The sequence below is a fragment of the Psammomys obesus genome, unplaced genomic scaffold, assembly GCF_907164565.1.
Source record: "Psammomys obesus unplaced genomic scaffold, mPsaObe1.curated_primary_1811, whole genome shotgun sequence".
Taxonomy (NCBI): domain Eukaryota; kingdom Metazoa; phylum Chordata; class Mammalia; order Rodentia; family Muridae; genus Psammomys; species Psammomys obesus.
In genome coordinates, this window is record NW_026586662.1 from 7,925,395 (window position 1) to 7,947,856 (window position 22,462).

The 22,462-nt window shown below is 36.4% G+C and overlaps 1 protein-coding gene across 1 annotated transcript in view; it reads right to left on the bottom strand.

Annotated features, from left to right (window-relative positions):
- Positions 1-22,462, bottom strand: part of Senp6 (SUMO specific peptidase 6) — a 68,338-nt gene that overhangs the window by 21,559 nt on the left and 24,317 nt on the right. The window contains exons 2-6 of the mRNA XM_055602501.1: positions 21,642-21,699; positions 16,598-16,743; positions 14,896-15,000; positions 10,298-10,318; positions 5,989-6,059 (exon numbers count right to left, since the gene is read on the bottom strand). Of these exons, the coding sequence (XP_055458476.1) occupies positions 5,989-6,059; positions 10,298-10,318; positions 14,896-15,000; positions 16,598-16,623 (223 nt within the window). The 5' untranslated portion in view covers positions 16,624-16,743; positions 21,642-21,699. The remainder of the gene's footprint in view (positions 1-5,988; positions 6,060-10,297; positions 10,319-14,895; positions 15,001-16,597; positions 16,744-21,641; positions 21,700-22,462) is intronic.

Below are 22,462 nucleotides of genomic sequence, written 5' to 3' on the forward strand. Positions count from 1 at the left end.
CACATGGCAGACTACTTAATTAGTATGACAACGTTTTATTCAGTTGAGCAATAAGGCAACAGAAACACCATACTGAACCACACACATGCCCCTTTCCTTCCAAGTTAGCTCTGTTCTTAGATTAGTAGTAAGAAAATAAAGAAATTAAAACATTTGGTACAAAGGTTTGGAAAAAGTTAAATTAAACTAACCCTGAACCTACTCAGGTGAATTTTGTGAGTGTGCATTTCCCCCTAAAAACATAGGAGAATTGTCTTTATGTTAACCAGGTTGGTATGAACGCACTATGTAGTCCAGGCTGGCCTTAAAGTTGTAAGCTTCCTCCTGCTTCCTGGATCCCAAGTCTAGCACAGCTATATACCACATGTCCAACTTCCTTTTCTCTTCTGACTCCAAAACTTCATGTGGCCCCTGGTCACACCAGTCTTGATTCTGTATTTCATTTCACAGAGGTTCATTTCTCCAGAGTATTCTCTTCCATATGTTACTCTCCATACAAGCAAATTCTAACCCAATCTATCTGATGAATGCAAACCCTTAGTTGCTAAGAAGCCTTTGTCCCACCCTGGTCAATTAATCAATCTGTAGTTTCCATGAGCAATCTATACTTCTATTACCACTCATTTAATAATAAAATACTTATTTGTACTGATCTACTGTTGCCAATATGCTGAGAGAAATCTGGTTTTAGTATTTTTGTTTCTTTGTTTTTTTTCAAGACAGGGTTCTCTAACAAACTCTGGCTGCTGTAGACTCCCTCTGTAGACCAGGTTAGCCTTGAACTCAGAGATCCGCCTGCCTCTGCCTCCCATATGCTCCCCAACACCCAACTAGTCATATATTTTTCTAACACCCAGAAACCACAAAAGACAAAAACTGGACAAGAATTTACCAGATAATGAACTACATGAAGACAAAATGGTATGACGAATTTAAGGATGAAAGTAGCAAGGTGTCACAGTGCAAGCCTTTAATCATAGTACTTGGGAGGCAGAGGAATTTAGGGGAGGAGATGGTAGATGTTGCTAACTCACCTTTGAAAATGATTTACCCCTTTACATTATAGAGATAAAGCCATGTATAAAGTTAAAACCTGAAGACTTAGCCTACAACCTAAGGACACGAAAAACTTAAGAAAAAAATTTATCAAGGTTTTACGCTTGAGGTTCCACAGAGAAACACACTAGTCTAGAGCATCCAGATGTTAGCAGTTTTTAAGTTTACTTTGCAATCTCTAAACAAATGATCACTAAGAGTTATACTATCACACTCTGAATATAAAAGAACATAGACAACATTTCTAAAATCAGAAAGTACATAAACACAGGTGTCTAGAACACAACTTTCTTGTGAATTTAGTTAACAGCAAAATAGTCTAAGGGTTCTGAGTACTTGAAAGGCTAAGGCAGGGAAATTGGGCCCAGGAGTAAACAGACCAGACTGGGCAACACAAGAGAGTATCACAAAGAAAACCCTTAGTTTCTTTAAACAAAATGTTGCTTCAGATTCGTTTTATTTTACTTTGCCTCACTATGCAGCCCTGGTTGACTTGGAACTCAGTCTATAGACCAGGCTGGCCTTGAGCTCACAGAGATCTGCCTGCCTCTGTCTCCCAAGTAGTAGGATTAAAGGCTTGTGACACCAGGTCCTACTCAGTTTTTGTTTTTTTGGTAACTAAACTCAATAATGAACATAAAGGAAAAGTCCTTTCCTTATAAACAAATATCCACTAAATCTTATAAATAAAACACAAGATCTGTGAACATTATTCAACTCAAATATATCAGTTTTCTACCAAATGCTTCTTAAATACAAGTTACATTTAATTAAAATACAAGTAAATATAATAGTATGCATAGTATTAAAAGATGAGTATACTGTCTTCTCTTTGTATTTCTTATGGCTACAAGTTGCAAATGCCTGTCACCTGTAAGAAATGTAGTACTTACATATAACCTGTGAATATTTGCCTATACTTTAAATCATTTCTAGATTGCTTATAGCACCTAATATACTGTAAATGCTATGTATACAGTTATTTAACTGTGCCATTTAGTGAATAAAAACAAACAAAAAGAAGATACATGTTCAAACACAAGGAATTTTGACAGATGCAATTTTCTTTTTTCGAATACAATTGCTCAAAGTGGCTGAATCTGCAGGCACCAACTCCAAAGTTACGAGGCTCACTGCATATGGATAGAAAAGTGAGATTAAGTGTTTAAATAAGGACTGAGGAGATGACTCAGAGGTTAAGAGCACTGGCTGCTGCTCTTCTAGAGGTCCTGAGTTCAACTGTGAGCAACCACATGGTGGCTCACAACCATCTATAATGAGATCTGGTGCCCTCTACTGGCTTGCAGGTACACATGCAGGCAGAACACTGTACACATAATAAATAAATCTTTAAAAAAAAGTGTTTAAATAATAAAATGGACTGGTTGAGTATGAGAGGATACTTTTCTTCTGTACACGTGAATCAAACAGTTATTTATCAGCTGACTGTAATTGTAATCCTAAGATATAACTGTATGAAATATGTAATTAAAATATATATTCAAAGATATAATATCAATTCGTTCTAAACTTTTAGAGGAATACTAAAAACTGTTGCAAAATGAAAATGAAGCTTAAGGAAATAATGAAAAGGAGGGAGGAATGGGTGGTTTTAACATTTCATTACATAAATGCTATTCTACATGCTTAGAAAAATTAAAATACTACCAAGCAAAACAAACAACAAATCCAATGTATTTTGACAAAAACCTAAAATAATTTCACTTACTAGCTCATAAGCTTTAACTTTTTATTTCAAAACTGCTTAGCAATGCTAGCAAAAGCACATGACTGTAACTTACTAAAAAAACTGCTAAATTCAGTACCCTGAGGCCACAGGGGGGAAGGAGAAACACACAGTAGGATTGTCTTCTGGTCTTCACACATGGGATGCAACACTTGACCTAAGCACACACAGACACACGTATATACACATGTATACACACACATACACTCTCTCTCTTTCTAACTAAACATCTTGAATATCAAGAACCTGACTTTTATTTAAATCTTAAAATTCATTTGATGATGACGGTGGTGGTAATGTGTGTGTCTTTGAGTGCAGGCATGCGCATAGCATAGTACAACACGTGGAGGTTAGAGGTGGAGTCAAGTCTCTCCTTCCACATTTGAGGGATCAAACTCAGGTTGTGGAACATAAGTGCTCAAGCACTTTTTTATCCACTGCATCATCTTGTAAGTACCAAGTAATTTCTGTTAAAGGCAAAACTATTCTAGGAGCTGTACTAGAAACAATGACATGTGAGCTCCATGCAGTATTATATGCAATATTATGCTAGTACCATAGTTTATTCTATAACCAGGAATAGACTAACCTGCCTAACACAAAAGAGGCTGACAATGGAAGGCTCCGTTACCTTTAATATAATTAAAGAAAAGAGGTAGCATCCCAATATAAGCTTTTCTTACTCTCAAAATGAGTACACCTTAGGCTGAAGTTGTTCAGTTGGTAGAGTGCTTACTTGACATGCACTGCCCAGCACTACAGAAACCAAGAGTCTATCTAGGACATGAGCCTCTTAAAAACACCTCCCCTACACATGCTTACAATTTAAAATATGCAATATTATCCTGAATGAAATTTCTAAGTACTGCCCATAAAAACTTACAAATGTAAAAGAGTGTATAACTTTCCTGCAGAAAAATAAATGCAAAATAAACGAAAACAAAATATTACCATTAGACAGAATCAAGCAGTATTGACTGAATGAATGAAGTATTGTTGTATGAATGAAGAACAGATTTATTAAGACCTACTAACAAAGCTACGGGTGGTGGTACAATTCTGTAATCTGAGCACCCCAGAGGGTAGGAAGAGAGGAAGGAATTTGAAGTCAGAATTAGACATACACAGTTTGAAGCTGAGCTATATGAGGCTGTCTAAAAAGTTCAACACCCCTCCCCCCAACACACCTTTAATCCCAGCACTCAGGGAAGCACAGGCAGGTGGATGGCTGAGTTCAAGAGCAGCCTTATCTACAAAGTGAGTCCAGGACAGCCAGAGCTCTGTTACATAGAGAAACCCTGTCTCAAAAACAAACAAACAACAACTACACAAAAATAATCAAATCAGACAGTGAAAAGCTGAGGAGAAACAGGGGTTCTGCAGTACCTCAAAGAGAACTTTACTAAGTCCCAAAGGAAAAACTAATTTTACAGTGATGAAACCCCAGAGAAACTACTCCATAACGAAGTGATTACGATACAAGGCATGTGCTGCAAAGCCTGGCTGAGTGAATACTCTTGAATATTAATTAATATTGTTGACTAAACTAAGTATTCTAACAGGCTGCCTAAATGACATAATGATAGTAGGTCTCATCACTTAGCCTTTCTGGAATGTATTTGTCAATTGGGAATATTAGAAGAGCAAAGTAACTGATCAAGAGATTTGGCATTAAACAGACCTGGGTTTCAGGTCATCTCTGCTACTGCTTGCTTTATAAGCCTGGGCAAACAGTTCAGTGATTCTATGGCACTGTTTGCTCTTCTGTATAAAATGCAGGTATAAAATCTGAATTTAGAGGACTCTTTCATAAGACATAGAACCTAAGTACATAATAAATATAATTTAGAGTCAGTGTTCAATGAAGAATAAAAGTATAACAGAATGGACACTGAAAAAGGTGGCCGTTATTGCTAAACTTAATCTATTAACATAACTATGTACTGCAAAGTATAATAATTCAAATTTGAAATGAGTAATACAAGATAATGAGAAATAATGAAACTGAGCATGAAAATTTTTACTTACAAAAAAGTGGTATAATTTAATGCATTTGGAACTAGGAACTATCATGTTTACAAAGAAGCAAAGTCTTGTCTGTAAACAAGAAAGACACATGTTAAGAAAGCTATTATAGGATCTGTAGAGTGCTTTTGAAAAGGACCAAGCTAAGTTCCCAGCACCCATATTAGGCAGCTCACAACTTCCTGTAACTCCAGTTCTAGAAGGATCAGAAGTTTCTGGCCTCCATGGGCAGCTGTATACATGTATAAAATCAACACAGATCCATGTACAGCAAGGTTAAAACTAACAAATATAAACCTAATAAACAAAAAAGCAAATGAATAAATAAATAAATGATCAATCAATCCATCCATCCATTCCAGATTGGGCTGAGCAGCACACACCTTTAGGTTCCTTCCACCCCAGAGGTTAAAGAAGGAGCATTTAAGTTCAAAGACAGCCTGCAATAGAGAAATAATAATCCTGGGCTGGCAAGACGGCTCAGAGAGTAAAAGCATTTGCAGTACAAGCTCAACCACTAGAGTTCTATCCCAGGATGTATATAAAAGAAAAGTTGAGTTGAGAGTGAGCATCTGTAAGTATGCATCCCACCAGCACTCTAAGGTGACGACAAGTGGGAAGGAGTTGCCTCAGATTTCAGGGCTAGCTGTCCTGGAGCAGTGTGGCAGAAACAACAAAACAAACTGCCTCAGCAGGTAAAGGGAGGGAGAAGTTGTCTTCTACCTCCACACATGGCCCATGGCATGCAACCCTAGATACCCATTAAAAATAAATTCAAATCACTGTTTTACAAAAAGAAAACCATTTGATATTGAAATGCATTCTATACATATTATCTCTGCATTAATACAAAACTGATCTAATATAAAACTATTTTAAAGCTACAGGTAATCTATAATTAACACTTGGATCTTTAACAAAAACATAAATATAATCCAAAGATTTCAAACTGTACTCCTCTGATTGTACAACCATCCTGACAATAAGGCCACAGTTTAAAAAAAAAAAATTTTAAATATGTTATAAAGTATGGTCTTCAACATGATTTCAAGTATGCCTGATACTGATGCTAAAGCTAGAATCTATATTCTCTCTAGTTGTACTTTTCATGCAGTCATTCAAAACTCTTCACAGGCTAACAAACAAAACTACACACTTACCTCCACCTTGGCCATGAGTTAACATTACAGGGTTGTTTTCAACTTTGTGGACATGAGGTGGGTATTCTTTCCTACAAAAGGAAATGTGTATGGTTTCATTCAAATAGGAAATAAAGTTTTCAAAACAACAAAGTCAAGGGACCACTTACAATATATTTATGCCATAGCTTGTCAGGTTAAAAACTGATGCTATAAAACTGCATTCAGAAAATAATACCACAGCTAGAGACCAGCTGTGGTACCTCACTTAATCCGTCACCTACCAGAGCCACAACAGCAGACTGTTGGCACACACATTTAGTAAATGTATTCAAGTTACCAGTTTTCAAAGCAGTCATTTGTTTACCTGAATCTTTATTTTTTTTAGAAAAAGTGCCTCATTTATGATCTCAAATTGTCAGATGCAAGAGACCCTCCTGTCTAAGCCTCAGGGAGCTAGGATTCTAGACACTATGTTTAACTTCCTTCCAAAGTAATCACTCTGGAAGCTACAGATTTATTCCTCAAATGTAAAATCTAGACCTTGTCTCTTGAAATTGCTTTTTTACCAGTTTATAAAACTCACATTAAAACTTGTCACATATCAGTTTGAATAAATTACCAAAATGAGTACAACCCAATTTTTGTTTTTTGCATAAATGTTTTTATTTAAAAAGTATTCAATGTATAAAGTGACTATTGAAGAAAAAATGAATATTCAATAAAATTGGTCTTGAATACAACGCTAATATCAGTACAAAATATGTTTCGAACAAATCCATCAGTTTTAGAACAGTGATGTCTTGTTTTTATCTTGTCATAAGACATTATGGCTGGAAATATACTTGTCTAAAAATATTAAACTACTGTCAAACTTAATATGCAGTTAGTTATCATTACTTTAGAGGGGGGTCTCATAATATATAGCACAGGCTGGCTTCAAACATACAATCCTCCTGCCTTGGTGCTGGGAGTGCAATCATAGGCCACCACACCTGGTTCAACCTACAACCTTTAATAAATATAACTTCATTAAGTAAGTACCCTAGTAGTATATCTATCTAAGTCCAAGTATACTAATTTTGAGAAAACAAAACAAAAAACAAACGTGTTCTATAGCTAGTATCAAGAAAAAAGCACCACAGAAGGAAAAAGAAGTACTAACTCAAGAGGTTTAACAGATACTTTCCAACCTTGAGTGTCTAAAAATACTTATTTTATAATAGCAGAAAACTAAAGAAGCTATACTATTTACAAATGTTCACACTAGTGTTCAGTAGTTTTTTATTCAGTACAGAACAATGTAATTCATTTTATTAAATAATTCACAAATGAATATTCTTTCAAGGATTTCATATTTCCACATAAACTCAGAGCCCTCACAATATGAATGACAAAGAAAGTACTATTAAATGTAAGAGCAATCAGCAAACAATGAACACTATGTGCGAGATACTAATGCTCTTCAAAAGTTTTGACTCCTTATTCTCTTGATAACCTTTCAAGCTACATATTATCAACATTTTTATGTCTGAAAAACAGAGGCACAATAAAAGTTGATTAACTGGTCTATAGCCCCACAATTATTAAATGTCAATTTTAGAATTGAACTCCAGCAAAGTGTGTCAGCAACAATGACTAGAACAGTTTCAAGAATATGAAAACACTTTCTACTCTGACAAGATTTTAAAATTGGTGATGATATAAATTGTGTGACTCAGAAAAGACTTGCCTTTCATACAGTGGTAGCAATGGTACAATGAAAAAAAAAGTAAGTTAAGCTTTCTTTTAGCTCAGTGGATGCTACTTGTTTGCCTACCCTACACAAAGACCTGTGTTTGATTTCAGCACTTTATATTGTACATGTGTGTGATTTTGTGTGTGTGTGTGTGTGTGTGTGTGTGTGTGTGTGTGTGTGTGTGTATGCATGTATGTAATTCTAGCATTCCGGAGGTAAGAGTCAGGAGAATCAGAAGTTCAAGTCTGGGACTAGAGATGGCTTAGTAATTAAAAGAAATCTTAACTACTCTTGCAGAGGAACAAACATCACTCTCTTACAACTCTAGCTCCTGGAAGAGTTGGAAGAGTCAATGCTTCTAACCTCCAAATATATCTGTGCTCATGTGCCCATACCCACAGGAAGATATAACTCACACATAATTAACAACAATAATAATAATAGATTCAAGATTCAGCTACCTAGAGTTCCAAGACAGTCTAGGATATGTGAAGACATATACCAAAGAAAAAGAAGGGCTAGAAAACCTGCATAAGCCTGGGCCTATCAACATTCCATCATGAATGAGGAAGGAGCTCATGGGGGCCCTCTCTCCTTGAGGAGCCATAGCCAGTTAATCATTATTGGGGGAAGGGCAAGTGACAGTTCTTAGTAGTGTAGCCACTGGCAAGCTGTCCTTAAGTAAAAAAAAAACCCCTCACCTATATTCATTCGAGCAACTCTAATTAAATGTGGTGTGCTGTGGTGTGCTGTGGTGTGGTGGAGTGGACTGGAAGAAGGAGGGAGTGAGGGAGGGACGGAAGAAGGGAGGGAGATGTAAGGAAGTAGGTAGGTAGGTACTTGTTAGGAAAAAGAGGTTCTGAGGAAGGGAAAAAGGTAAGAGAAGATACTGAGGAGAGCAATTCATACTGCGTATGTATGAAATTGTGAAAGAATAAATTTAAAATGTTCAAAATTAATTTTTAAGGGCTCAGCATGGTGGCACATGCCTATAATTCCAGCAGTTGGGAAAGCAGATGGACCAGGAGTTCAGGGTCAACCTCAATTTCATAGTGAGTTCAAGGCCAGCATGGACTACATGAGATTCTACCTTACAAGAAATGTCTTGGGCTCCTAACTATACTATATTAATCTTAAAATATACATGTTCCATACTAAAAAGTTACATACTATAATAAAGCCTGAAGCAAATACAGTAATATTCCTGTGTCTTCTATTTTTTAAATTATGGGCAACAAAACAGTAAATATTTAAAAATGCTGAATATTAACAAAACCCCACAATTATTTAACAATTATATAGATACACAGCCTAAATAACATGTATACACTGCATTAGTGAATTATGCTCTTTGCAATTTGACACTCTGTACTACCATGCATTGCTAATGAGGATGAATACATGAATATCATTTAATAACCCACAGTGCTAAAATGTGTTGCAATATGTATTTTGCTTGTATTCCAGACTTCATAGCTACTGTTTCCAAATTGCCCTGCATACTTTCCTACACAAATTAAAAAAAAAAAAAAAAGCTGCTCTTAATTATATTAAAATGTGGAAACAAAAAACCCTTAAGCTTAATATTAAAATGTTTCCATACGTATCACAGAGATCAAACTCGGTCTGTCAAGCTTACTGTCAATTGCCTTTATCCCTGTACTCCCTTTACTTGCCCACTTGTTTATATAGAAGTAGCTTTGTTTGATAAGAAAAGTGAATTGTTATCCATAATCATTTTTTTTTTTTTAATTGTACTTCCCAGGCTGGGTATACAGCTGTAGGGTAGTACAACCAACGGTTTCTGAGTGCTGTATTAAGGAGTGTCTACCCAGCTCTTCCTCTCCCTTTTTCCTTCAATAGAGATAGGGCTTCTCTGTGTAGCACTGGTTTGGCTGCCTTTCACTTTTTAAAGGTCTCTCGGACCCAGACTGAGCTAATACAACTCGGATCCTACTGCCTCACCTCCTGCTTAAGGACTGAGATTACAGGTTGTAAACTATCCCACGTAGCCAACCTTGTCATCCTGTCTAAAGTGACCACTTTTCTCTATTCTTGGCAACAATTCAGTTCACATTTCAAAGAACAGCAATATCTACATACTTCACACAGTTATTCTGTTTTTTAAAAAGTTGGCCACCAGTCCATTTTACAAAATATGCAAAGTTATATTAGCAAATCTATCCTGCTCTACAAAATGAGTTCCAATCTACAGGCAGGCCTTGCTGCTTAGCTTAAGCCTATCCTCAATCTCCCACTCCTCATGCCTTAGCCTACTCAAGTCTTCCTGCTACAAAGACCTTAATGATTTACATGTATGCAACTTTACTCTTAAGGTATTGAAAATTTTATTGTTACAGAAAATCAGTCAGACATAAAAATAAATGTATAATAACCATCCATACAATTATATATTCATTGAGAATCATACTGAAACAGATATCACAAATATCACAATATATTATTAATAGGTTTCCCATCATTGAAATAGTAAGCTTTAGTAATAAACTCTAATTAGGGTATTGTTCAAAGCATATAAGTTGATATTTTACTGCTACAGACATGTTTTAATTTCATCAACATTAGGCTTACCTTTCTTTTCGGTCCTGATTGCTTAAAACATGAAAAAGAAAAAAATGTAAGAGAGGAGACGCATTGTTGATATGTCATTGCAGTTGTAATTATTGCAGTCAACAAGGCAAAACTATTAATATGAGCAACTTTTAAATGATATTTTGCATATACTATATGTTAGCTACTGCTTTTTCTCCAATTTTGATGAACATAAAATAATTTAAGTAGTCACATATTTAATAAGAAGACAGGGATACACAAAACCATGAAATTTTTCAAAAGGGCTTTACTTATTAAGCACTTAATAGTAGATTATTTTATGACAGCCATAAATATCATTGTCAATAAATAATATTTCCTAGAAGTTATAAAAAATTCTAATAATTTCAAATTTATTATATAAGACACAAAATTTTTAAGGCTAAAACTTGTCTTGCACAAATTGTATGTTTTTTAGTACTCAAGACAAAGACCATGAATTATAATCATGGTCTCTTACCACAAGTCCAGAGTATAAAATATAAAAATTTTGTATTTCTCCACAATTCATGGAAACTCCAGAAAACATCAATCACTCAAGGGTAAAACTATAGTCTTCAGTATAGAATAAAACAAAACTCACATTCTAAAACTATTGTTCTTCATCATGTAAAGAACTAAATGTTCAAAATTTTAAGTAAAATACAAGTAACAAAATCTCAAAACTGTAGTACCACATTCCTCTCCTGGGGGCACACAAGCAAGCCAACAATACGACCTAGCATATTAAGATAAAGGGATAGTAATTTTCCTATGAGCAGCACTCAAGAGACACATTAACTGTTTTTAGCAGTGAAGAAATAATACATCTACATTACTATATCTGAAATTTTATCTTTGCTATTAAATATATGTCAGGTGACAGAAAAACAGGATAACATTGCATTCCTGTTAAAGTCAAGGAACTAGAAAGACACACGTTCAAACACAGCCTAGCTTCTCTGTCTCTTAGGAAGCTACAGTCCCAGAAAACATAAGTACCTAAGTGAGATACTTCTAACAACAATGTTGATCCCAGGAGGTGAAGAAGAGTTTAGAACTGCTTTGTTGCTTTTAACATTCACCTGTACACAAATCAAAAAGTGTAGAATATAAAACAAAGATAACGAAATTTGTTTGGTTCTTCCCAATAAACCAAGAGAAGTAGGAAAAGAAAGAAATTATTGCCACTTCTCCCTTCTTTTCCTTGAGAAAATACATTTTAGACACAGGAGATGTCACTCAGAGGGAGTGGAAGCCCTGTGTTCCATCCTCAGCCACACACACTCAGACACCCCCACACACAAATTTATCAGCCACAGCATGTCACAAGAGTTTCAATGTATGTATTATCAAGTCTCACCCCAGAAGAAGTGTACATATATAAAAGTAGATTAAACTTGTAGAAGTTATTATTAATAAAATAGGACTTTGAAAGTGTCAATTAATATTCCTTTTTGGATCATTTCATACAAAATGGAAAGGAAAAGTTTCTTAGTTAATACTGTACTAGTGGTCTTAAAAATAAACGAGGGAGGAGGGTTCCTGGAAAGATGGCTCAGTGGTTAAGAGCACTGTCTGCTCTTCCAGAGGTCCTGAGTTCAATTCCCGACAACCACATTGTGACTCACAGTAATCTATGTGATCTGATGCCCTCTTCTGGCATGTAGGTGTACATGCAAATAGAGCATTCACATACAAGAGTAAATAAAGCTTTTAAAAAATAAATAATAAAAATAAAATAAAAGGAGGGGCCAGAAAGAGGGGTCAGTGGTTAGAGCAGATACCCAAGTTTAACTCGTGGCTCACATATCTGGGATGCACACCCACCTACAACTCCAACTCCAGAGGATCCCACACCCTTTTCTAGCTTCTGAGTAGTTTTGGAGTCATGTGCACACAGCTGAATACAAACAAATAATTAAACAAAATAAAAATAAATACACAAACCTTCAAATAAAAACTTTAAAAAGGGGGAGGAAAATAAAAACCCTGATTTAACTCTGCTAGTGTTAATTTAGGCCTTCAGACTTCTCCCAAGGTGGAACCATGCATTCATAATTAAATCTTGCTTATTCAGGGCTTAGTTTTCCGTATACGGTTTACACATGTTTTGCGTGTATGTGAGAAAAGGTCTCAATGAAGGCTAGCCTCGCAGGATCCTAGCACTTTTCAGGCTCCGAAGTGGTAAATTGCAGGCAATTACCACACCTCACGGGATTACACATGTTTTTAAACACATTCATCTTTCCCTTAAGACTTTTTAACTAATCCTTTAAAGAAAGCTAAAGAAAAAAAAATTTTTTTGATCAAAAAGTGAAATTATACCAGGGCTACACACAAAGAAACCCTGTCTTGAAAAGCCAAAACAAAATTAAAAAGTGAAATTATAAACAAAATACATAACTATAAAAAGTGTTAGTTTTTAAGTCTGCTTAAAAGTGAGGTGGAACTGCAATATAAATAGATTTTTATTTAAATACCCGAAGTTCATTTTTCTCTTGTTACTTTCCTTTTGTGTGAGTCTATCTTTTATGTCTAAAATAACTTTGAAATAGTAGTAAGAAAACAGGCTAGAAAGTTAACCATCTGCCCCAAAGGCTATAAATCTGATACAATAATATTTAACAACCTTCCCTCATGCCCTTTTAAGATTAAAAAAAAAAAAAAAAAAAAGGTATTAATCTTCCTTACAAACTACAAATTACTAGTATGTAGGTCTGACTGACTTAAAAAACAAGCCCTAATACTCTGTCCTGTGAACTACCAAATTGGTGACATTTTTAAATTTCAAAAACATAAGAAAACAACATTGAGGAGGTGTCTCTCTCAATGTCTCTCAGTGTCTCTGAAGCACACTCAAAGGCTCCTCTATTATATCCTGCAGGACAGCTCTGCTCTGTGGTTGCTCACTTAGTTTGCATAGCTTTACTACTGAACTCACACCTAAGCCTTTGTTTGCTCGGAATCGAGAGGTGATGGGTATAGAACCCAGTGTTGTAGTGTTTCTGAGACAGTTCTCCCTGTGCAGTATCCCTGAGTAGCCTTAATTCACTAGCCCAAGATATCCTCAAATCCATTGCATTTTTTCTGCCTCAGCTTGATCCTGAGTGCTGGGGATTATAGACATATGCCACCACATATAGATTCACTTACTTGCCTTCCTGTCTTTAACCATAATTCACTGAATTTTATTTTAAAAATAGTGGGACTTTGCCATATGATTCTTCTAATACACAGTTCTTCATTTATACCTGTTTTGTAACATAAAAATCACTTTGTTTTTTGAAGGAATAAAACTGAGAGGAACTTTCAATGACTAGACTTTAGACTCCAAAACCAAAAGAAAGGTCACAGAATAAAAAAATGTTTACAAATGAGACAAACATGAATGGAGTCTGTCCTGCTCATTTAAGGAAACTTTAAAGATTCCTTAACATTCTGGTCAGACTCAGGATTGTCTTGGAATATGAATTAATTGCAGCTGTTCTTTTTCAGAAAAGAATCTTTTCCAATAAACATTAATTAGCCCACTTACAAATTAAGACAGATGGCAGAGATGAGCATCAATACACACACAAGGTACAACAAGGCAAAGGCCTAGGATAAAACAAAACACAACCCAAACTTCTGACTTTAATCTTTCTGTGTGACCATACATCTTATCCTTTATCCTTATGTTAATGCCCCACGTTGGCCAGAGTCTGATTTGTTTGTGTACCTTACATTACAACTAAGTAAATTTTTGATGTGAGAGGTAACATCTGTCTTTTGTACTGAATTTCTTTTAAGATTTTTAAATCTTATACAACATCTAAAGCAAAATATCTAAGAAAAACAAAGTTTTCTTTTAATCATCTTAAATTATGAAAAAAAATTAAAGATTTTAAGTTAAAGATCTGTTGTAGTCAGCAGATATAGCAAGTTTCTAAGGTCTGAAACATAGTTTTTTAATAAATAATAAACTTGAAAATAAAAAATATCATGTAAATTGTATACCAAAAATAAATGTTATCAGTTACAATACAGTATTTACAGTGTTACCAGACTAATTCATAGGGTCTAAGAATTTTGAATCAATTGAAAGACGATATTAACATTCTAAAAATGGTTTTGAAAAAGCTCAAAATCATTTAAAAGACTTAACCTTTTCCCAACTGTTACTTTCATTGTTTTAAGGATGAAACAGTACTTTCAACATCAGTGAAAATTCCTAAATTTATTAAAAAAAAATAAAATAAATAACCACCACTTAAAACCAATGGGATTTGTTTGATACTCTGAAATCTTTAGTTTTGCTACTAAGGTCAACTACCAGTACAATAGTTCAGTCCAGTTCAGTAAGATCAGTATTATGGATCAGCTTCATTAAATATCTTCTTAGACCTAAAAAGTAATACAGCAAATAGCTCTTATTTTAAATTTTCCACAAAAATGTAACTTTCTAAAAAGCAAATATAAAATAATCAAAATGTAACAACAGGTCACGAATTATTTAGGAGATATAACTCTTCAAAGACAGTGAAAACTGCCAAGTTCTACACTTAAAGGGGGTGTGAAAAATCCTACGTAAAAAGACGAAATCATACAGTCCTTACCTCTGAGCCGCTGTTTTGATGCCTGGAGTCTGCACATGAGCATGATGGAAGCGTCTACCGTGAACTACAGTTCCAGAGCATAATGCCGTAGCTGGTGTGTTTTCACTAAACATTAAAAAACAAAGAATAGTCTGGGCAGAGGAAAAATCGCATATACACTGACAAAATAACCCTTTAGAATGTGAGCACACACACGCACACGCGCGCGCACACACACACACACACACACACACATACACACACACCATTGTGCACAAAAATAATGAGGAAAAAAAGATAAACCAAATTAAGTATCTAAAATTGTCCACTAGGAGACTTAATATCTTTTCAACTACTTCCAGCCTCCTCAAGGGAAAAGTGTAACTAGGATAGTAGAGTAGAAGCCCACAGTCTAAAACTTTAATTCTGCTCCTAACTTGAAAGTTACCTGATGTTTACAGATTTTACTTAGCTATTTACACAGTAACTGAGTAAAAACAAAAGTGATTTTCTATTTATGAGATGTTACTGATTATTAGTAGCTCAGTCCTAGGGTTTCAATGATTTACTACCATAGCCACTAGGAAAGGAACGTTTTACCTGAACAAGAGGAATAACAATCTCTTAAGAGAAAAACAAGACCCTTGTTGAGATGACCTCAACTAGGACATGTTAAGTGAAGTGTGGTACCAACATTATTGTGCTTCAGAATTCTAATGCTGTGACTGATTTTCTACTTATGTGAAAGCAAATGCATTAGAGGTCATACACTAAAATGTTTCTTGCAATGTGCAAGAAATCATTACAATTAAATCCTAGTTTAAGATTCAAAGCGGACTGAAGAGATGTCTCAGGGAGCAAAGTGACTGAGAGCTTGAGTTCAGATGCCAAGTATCTATAAAAAGGAAGACTCAAAACTGCATGTGCGCCAAGCTGTTGGTGGTACATGCCTTTAATCCCTCCACTCAGGAGGCAGAGGCCAGGCAGATCTCTGAGTTCGAGGTCAGCCTGGTCTATAGAGTTCCAGGACAACCATGGCTGCACAGAAAAACTGTTTGGAAAAACAAAACAAAACAAAACAAACCAAACTGCATGTGTATCAAAGCACTGACAAGGTAAGGACAAGCAGATTACAGGAGCTCACTGATAAAAGCTGAAACAGTAAGCTAAAGGACCAGTGAAAGACCTATCTCAAAAAAATAAGATCTAGGCTAGGCATGTTAGCACACACCTTCAACCAGCATTCAGAGGCAGAGGTGGTAGATTTGCATCTCTGAATTTGAGGCCAGACTGATCTACATAGTGAGCTCCAGGCTAGTCAAGAGCTACACAATGACCAGGTCTCAAAACAGGAAAAAAAAAAAAAAAAAAAAAGTTAAAAAAAATAGAGGAAAACACCTAACAACAAATTCTTTCCGGCTTCCACACATACTACCACAGGAAAGCACACATGTATGTACATGCATTCATGCATCACGTACACACACACTCACACACACATATGCTTGAAAGAATTTTTTTTTTTTTTTTTTTTTTTTTTTGTAAGATTTAAAGAATCTGTGCAACCTCCTGGCCTTACTGAAAAATTCAAAAGAAATGGGGCAGGGAGGCCGCTAGCCAACAAAGGCAATTTAGCATCTAGTATCAAACTCTTTCTTCACCTTCAAGCATCTACACATCATTCTTTCTATTTTTAAAGAATTTATTCAACTTTTGAATGTACCTCAGTTTCTTACTGTTGCTTAACATGTTAAGTCCAATTGGGTTGCCTTTCAAAGTTTTTAAACTGTCAGTCTTGTTTCGTCTTACATAAGTCTTCAAGATGAAATCACCAGAACTAGTAGCAACAATTTCAGATCTCCGATTTAACTGCAAAAAGATCCACAGATATTAAAGAGTCAATGAATGACATCACGTTATAATGTATCAACAATATCTGAAATATCTCAGTTTAAAAAATGAGGCAGTTATGCTAGCACACAAGGTAGAAGCAGGAGAATCACAATTTCAAAGCTAGCCCAGGCTACACATTTAACAAGGCTGTGAGCTGGCTAGGCGGGCAGATACTTACCACCAAGCCTGGCAAATAGGAGTTTGATCTCCAAGACTTACAATGGTGAAAGTGGGAGAACTAATTAATTCAAGTTCTCCTCACTCACACACACACACACACACACACACACACACACACACACACACACATACACACTCAGAGAGAGAGAGAGAGAATTTAAAATTTCAAATGTCAACAGGGAACAATGACCTCTAATCTCAGCATTCTGGAGATTGGGAGGCAAAGTGAAGACGACTGCAACAAATTTTGAGGCCAGTCTAGCCTATACAGTGAGTTCCAGTCAGGCTATTTGAGTGAGACTTCTCAAAGGAAGGGAAAGAGGGAACGGGAAGAACAAAGAAGAGGAGGGAAGGTAGAACAGAGGAAGGAAGGGGATAGAAAAGATAAGTACACAGCTGCTGGAGACTGGGAGGGGATGGGGTTGTATGGTGAGAAGATGGCAGCAAGAGGAGAACCTGAGGGAAATTTTTTTTTCCTCCTAAAGAGAATGTAAACTTTTAAGAACAGGGAATATATTATTTTTCTTTTCTCATAAAGCTCCCCCAAAACACTTAGAAAATTAAGATAATGGGTCTTGGGCTAGTTCTCTCTAATCAAAGCCAAATCAAACCAATAGCAACAAAAAAACTAAGATTTCCATTGCTAAATAGGCCTGCTGCTATCAGTAGGACAATACTGCAAGCTATGTGCCTTTGCCTCTTCTTCAGAGTTCCTACATCAATACAAACTGAGGTAATGTTTTTGTGCCTCCACAGATGTAAATGTCAACATAAACACACTGACAAGAGCCTGGGGAGAGCCCCAATATTTAACCAATCCATCCTTGGTACAATTTACTTTCACACTCTATGGTCCTCCGTTTTTTGTTTTGTTTTGTTTGTATTTTTTTTCCTTTTAAATGGGTATGAGTGTTTTGTCTAACTGTATGTTAAGTGTACTCTGTGTGGCTCTGGTGTCTGAAGCCAGAAGAGGGTGCTGGATCTCCTAGAACTGGAGCTATAAACAGTGAGCCAGCAAGGTGGGTACTCGGAACTGTACCGGATCCTCTGCAGAACAGCAGGTGCTCTTTCCCACGGCTCCATCTCTCTAGCCCCGGTTATCAGTTCTAAGTGATACTTTCTTTAAAGTGATATAAAAGAAAACCACACATCTACGCTACTATTTTTTACATACATTATCTATTTACTAATTTCACATATGCAGTTCTCTTTTTTCTCGAAGTGTAGCAAGCAACTGTTGCTACAGTGACATCTCACCATGGCCTTATCTGTTTCAGTCAGGAGGTGGTGGTGCATGCCTTTAATCCACAGCACTTGGGAGGCAGGGGTAGGCAGATCTCTGAGTTTGAGAACTGCCTGGTCTGCAGGGTGACTTTTAGGACAGTCAAGGCTATACAGAGAAACCCTGTCTTAAAAATCCAAAAAAATAAATAAAACAAAACAAACCACCAAGGGCTTACTATGGAAAATTGGCAGTAGTCTTATTTTCTAGCCCAAAGTAACTGTTCATCTATTTACTCAACAGAACAAATTCTCTAAGGCACAAATAAACTGGCAAAAAGGAACAGAACTATCTGAAATAGACAATAGGGTTATGACTCTCTCTCTCTCTCTCTCTCTCTCTCTCTCTCTCTCTCTCTGTCTCTCTTTAGGTAGATGTTTGCTTACTAATGTTCAAAGCCCAGCATTGGATCCCTGGCATAGTGAAAAGGCAAAACAAAACCACAAAACTCCCACAGATGTCTTCATTTTGAAAGCGGCTGCTAGAAGCAAAAGATTACATTGAAAACTGATGGTAAAATTAGTGGCATAGAGACACATTCTTATGTATGAGCAACTGGGAGCCAGAGGCAGGACTGAGTCTGAATTTGAGGTTCTCAAACACTTTTCTACTTAGCTGTCTTACCAATGCTCCAACCATGTTTCTGACTAAGGAATTATGTGTTTTCAAATAGTCTTTTTCTGAGGGCAAATATGGTGGCACAAGTCTAAAACTTAACAAATGGAGAGGAAGAGGCAGGAGGGTGGATTGTCCACGGTCAGCATGTGTTACAAAGCAATATTCTGCCTCATATGGATGGATATCTTTTTTGAGAAAGCTTTTGGAAGAGCATCTACCAACAACCCAATGCCATCAGTTTCTTACTTGCTGCCTGTAGGTTGTTTACAGGCTAGATCATTTCAGCCAACAATAAAGTAAGCAGTACTTCTAGTTTCATTATGTTGTAAGACTTAATGTGAAATGTCCCCACAGGCTCATGTGTTTGGACACTTGGTTCCTGGCTGGTCGTGCGTTTGGAAGGTTGTGGAACCTCTAAAAGATATAGTCTGGCTGAAGAGAACGTCACCAAGCATGGGTTTTGAGGCTTTCTTTATATTCTGCTCCCACTTCCTGTTCTTTCTGTGCAAATGTGATCTGATCATTGCTTCCCATCTGCCAGGCTGGGCCACACTCCTGCCATCCTGCCTTTCCCACCTTGATAGACTGTTTCCTCTGAACTGTCAGCAAACAGGGCCTTTCTCCCCTGACTCATTTTTTTTTTGTCAGAATATTAACTAATTAATACAGTTAGAAACTACAAATCTCATAGAAAATATCACTTGTTATATTGTCAATTCCCTTAAAAAGGCTTTCTTCACTATCTGTTACATTTAGCTCCAGGAAAAAGCAATTAATTATTTCTTTTCCTCCCCCCAAAGATTTATTTATTTACTATGTATACAGTGTTCTGCCTACATGTATACCTGCACCCCAGAAGAGGGCACTAGATCTCATTTTAGATAGTTGTGAGCCACCATGTGGTTGTTGAACTCAAGACCTTTGGAAGAACAGCCAGTGCTCTTAACCTCTGAGCCATCTCTCATTTTTTTATTTATTATTTTGGTTTGCTTGTTTGGCTGTGTGTTTTGGAGACAGGATATTCAGTGCAGCTATGGCTGGCTTTGAACTCAAAGAGAAATCTGCCTGCCTCTGACTCCTCAGGTCTGGGATTAAAGGCAAAAGCCACATGCCTGACTTACTATGTTTTCCTGAGGCAGGTTTTCATACCTTGAAATTCCATGTAACTGAGGATGAACCACCATTCCTGGTTTATACGGTGCCAAAGTTCAAACCTTTGGTTTTATACATGCTAGGCAAGCACTTTACCAACTAACCTACTCCTTAGGTCTGTAAATGTGTTATTCTATAGGAAAATCACACATACACACACACACAAAATCACAAAATACAAAAATATAAAAATAAAAAAATATAGTACGTCCAAAATTGTAAGATTGTAAGTAAGACAAAGTGCTATGCATGTATGAAGACTGAAGCTTGGATTCTCAAAACCCAAATAAAAGTCAGGCAGGCACAGTGGCTACTTGAAATCCCAGCATTTGGAAAGTGGAAATAGGATACTCAGAAAGGGGGCTAGCTGGATGAGCAGTATCAGCAACCTCTGGGTTAAGCAAGAAATTGTGCCTCAATAATAAATAAAGCAATGATTAGTCAAAAAAAGAAATTCAACTCTGGAGCACAAGCACATAAGCACCCCCACCAAACACACACACACATTTTTTTTTTAAAGGAACATAAGCCAGGTGTGGTGGTACATGCCTATAATCCCAGTACTCAGGGAGGCAGAAGGAGGCACATCACTGTGAGTTGAGTTTGAGGCCTGCCTGGTCTACAAAGCAAGTACAGGACAGCCAAGGCTACATGGAGAAACCCTGTCTCGAAAAACAAAAAACAAAAACAAAAAGCAACATAAACACTACTTACTAGTTTAGATATCTAGTATATATATTTATTTTTTCTGATTATTAATGGTTTTGTTGGTAATATATCAAATTATTGAAGACAGAAAATAAAAACTGAGTCATTTATGAATGATCATCTCACAGGTTAGAACATTCCCCTTCACAAAAATCTAGATGATATTTTTGGCCCAAGTCAGTTTTCCAAGCCACATACTACTGAGGAATGGAGGAAGATGTGGCACAGTTTGCAGAGTGTTTGCTTGGCATGCACAAAGCCCTGGCAATGCCAACTCTAGTCCTCCTGTTTGCGGAGCAAACACTTCCCACTGGACCATCTCCTCAGCCCCAAAGCTGTTTCTATGGAATCTTAAAAGATGCTCCAGAAATTCCAAGTCAGAGCAAAGCTAGGAAACTGTGAACAGTAGGCTCCCAACCACATAAGGAAGCAGGGCCTGGCATACTACTTGGAGGTCTAACCCCCTCCTCCTTTTCTGCTTCCTAACAGCCAGGAAGTTATGTGTCTACCATGTTGTAAGAGGCACAAGCAACCATGGACAAAAAAAAGAAAAAACAAACTTGAGCCAAAATAAATCTCTCTCCTTTATATTAAGTTGATTTCGCTATTTTTTAATACCAATGGAATCCTAATTAAGACACATTTCTATGGAGATAAACAACAACAACAAAAAATTAGAAGTATTTGTGTAAGGAGACAGAAAGGGTAACACTGGGATTTACAGTAAAAACATATAATCTTTGTTTTGTTTTGTTTAAAATGACATAGCCTTGACTCTGTAGCTCATGATACACAGATCAAGCCTCCCTCCATTGACTCCTAAGTACCAGGATTACAAGATACACTATTACCATGCCCAGCCAAATTTTAAATAACCTTTTTTTTTTTGGTATGTAATACAAAAGAAAAAAAGTGTTTTTAAAGCAACACTTGCCTTTTTTCCTTTTGAGGTTTCAGAATCCTCATCTTCTACACTGAGCAGATTTGCCCCACTATACAGAAAATAAAAGAAGAAACCTTAAGCAACAGTTAAGAGTCCACACATTAATGCCCTTGGCTTTATCTTCACAGCTCATATAACTGGGGGAAATCTGCAAACTTTGCTGCAAAGACTCAGGCTTCCCACAGAGTAACTATAGACGTTTTCTGTGACTTCTTTGTCACAGCAGTGTGAAATAACTATAACACTGTAGCCCTGGCTGCTTCCCAACACAATCATGGACAAATCTAGGCAGCAGGCAGCAAAGCTAATGTGTTGACCCCTACCTTAAATGAACATATGACCTTGTTTCTCAGCCTACAGACTTTGTAGTCAGCCATGTTCACTATTTTCTTCTCTACCATGAGTTGGCATTAAAGAAGAGAGAAGTTATAAAAGCAGAGTGCCATCCAGGGTAGGGAGTTAGCTAAGGAGAAGCAAGCAATCCCAATGTTGTTACACAATGACGGTCACAGCACCACCCTTGGAGACATAAACCTTTCACATAGCACCTCTGGCCATTACACTACTACATTAACAGCTCACTGGTCACCTTAACATGATCAGAAAATTGAACTCCCTGAGGAACACAATAAATCAAAAAGTATAATCCATACATGAGATGTACGGGACGGCATCATTTTGAAAAGATAGTCATGGTAAATCTTCCAAAGCAGAAATCAAATATATCTTTTATAGATAATTCTGCTATGTATAGTAAACTTCAAGCTATCTGTAATAAAAAATGTAATATTTTACTTTGTTACTGTTGTATA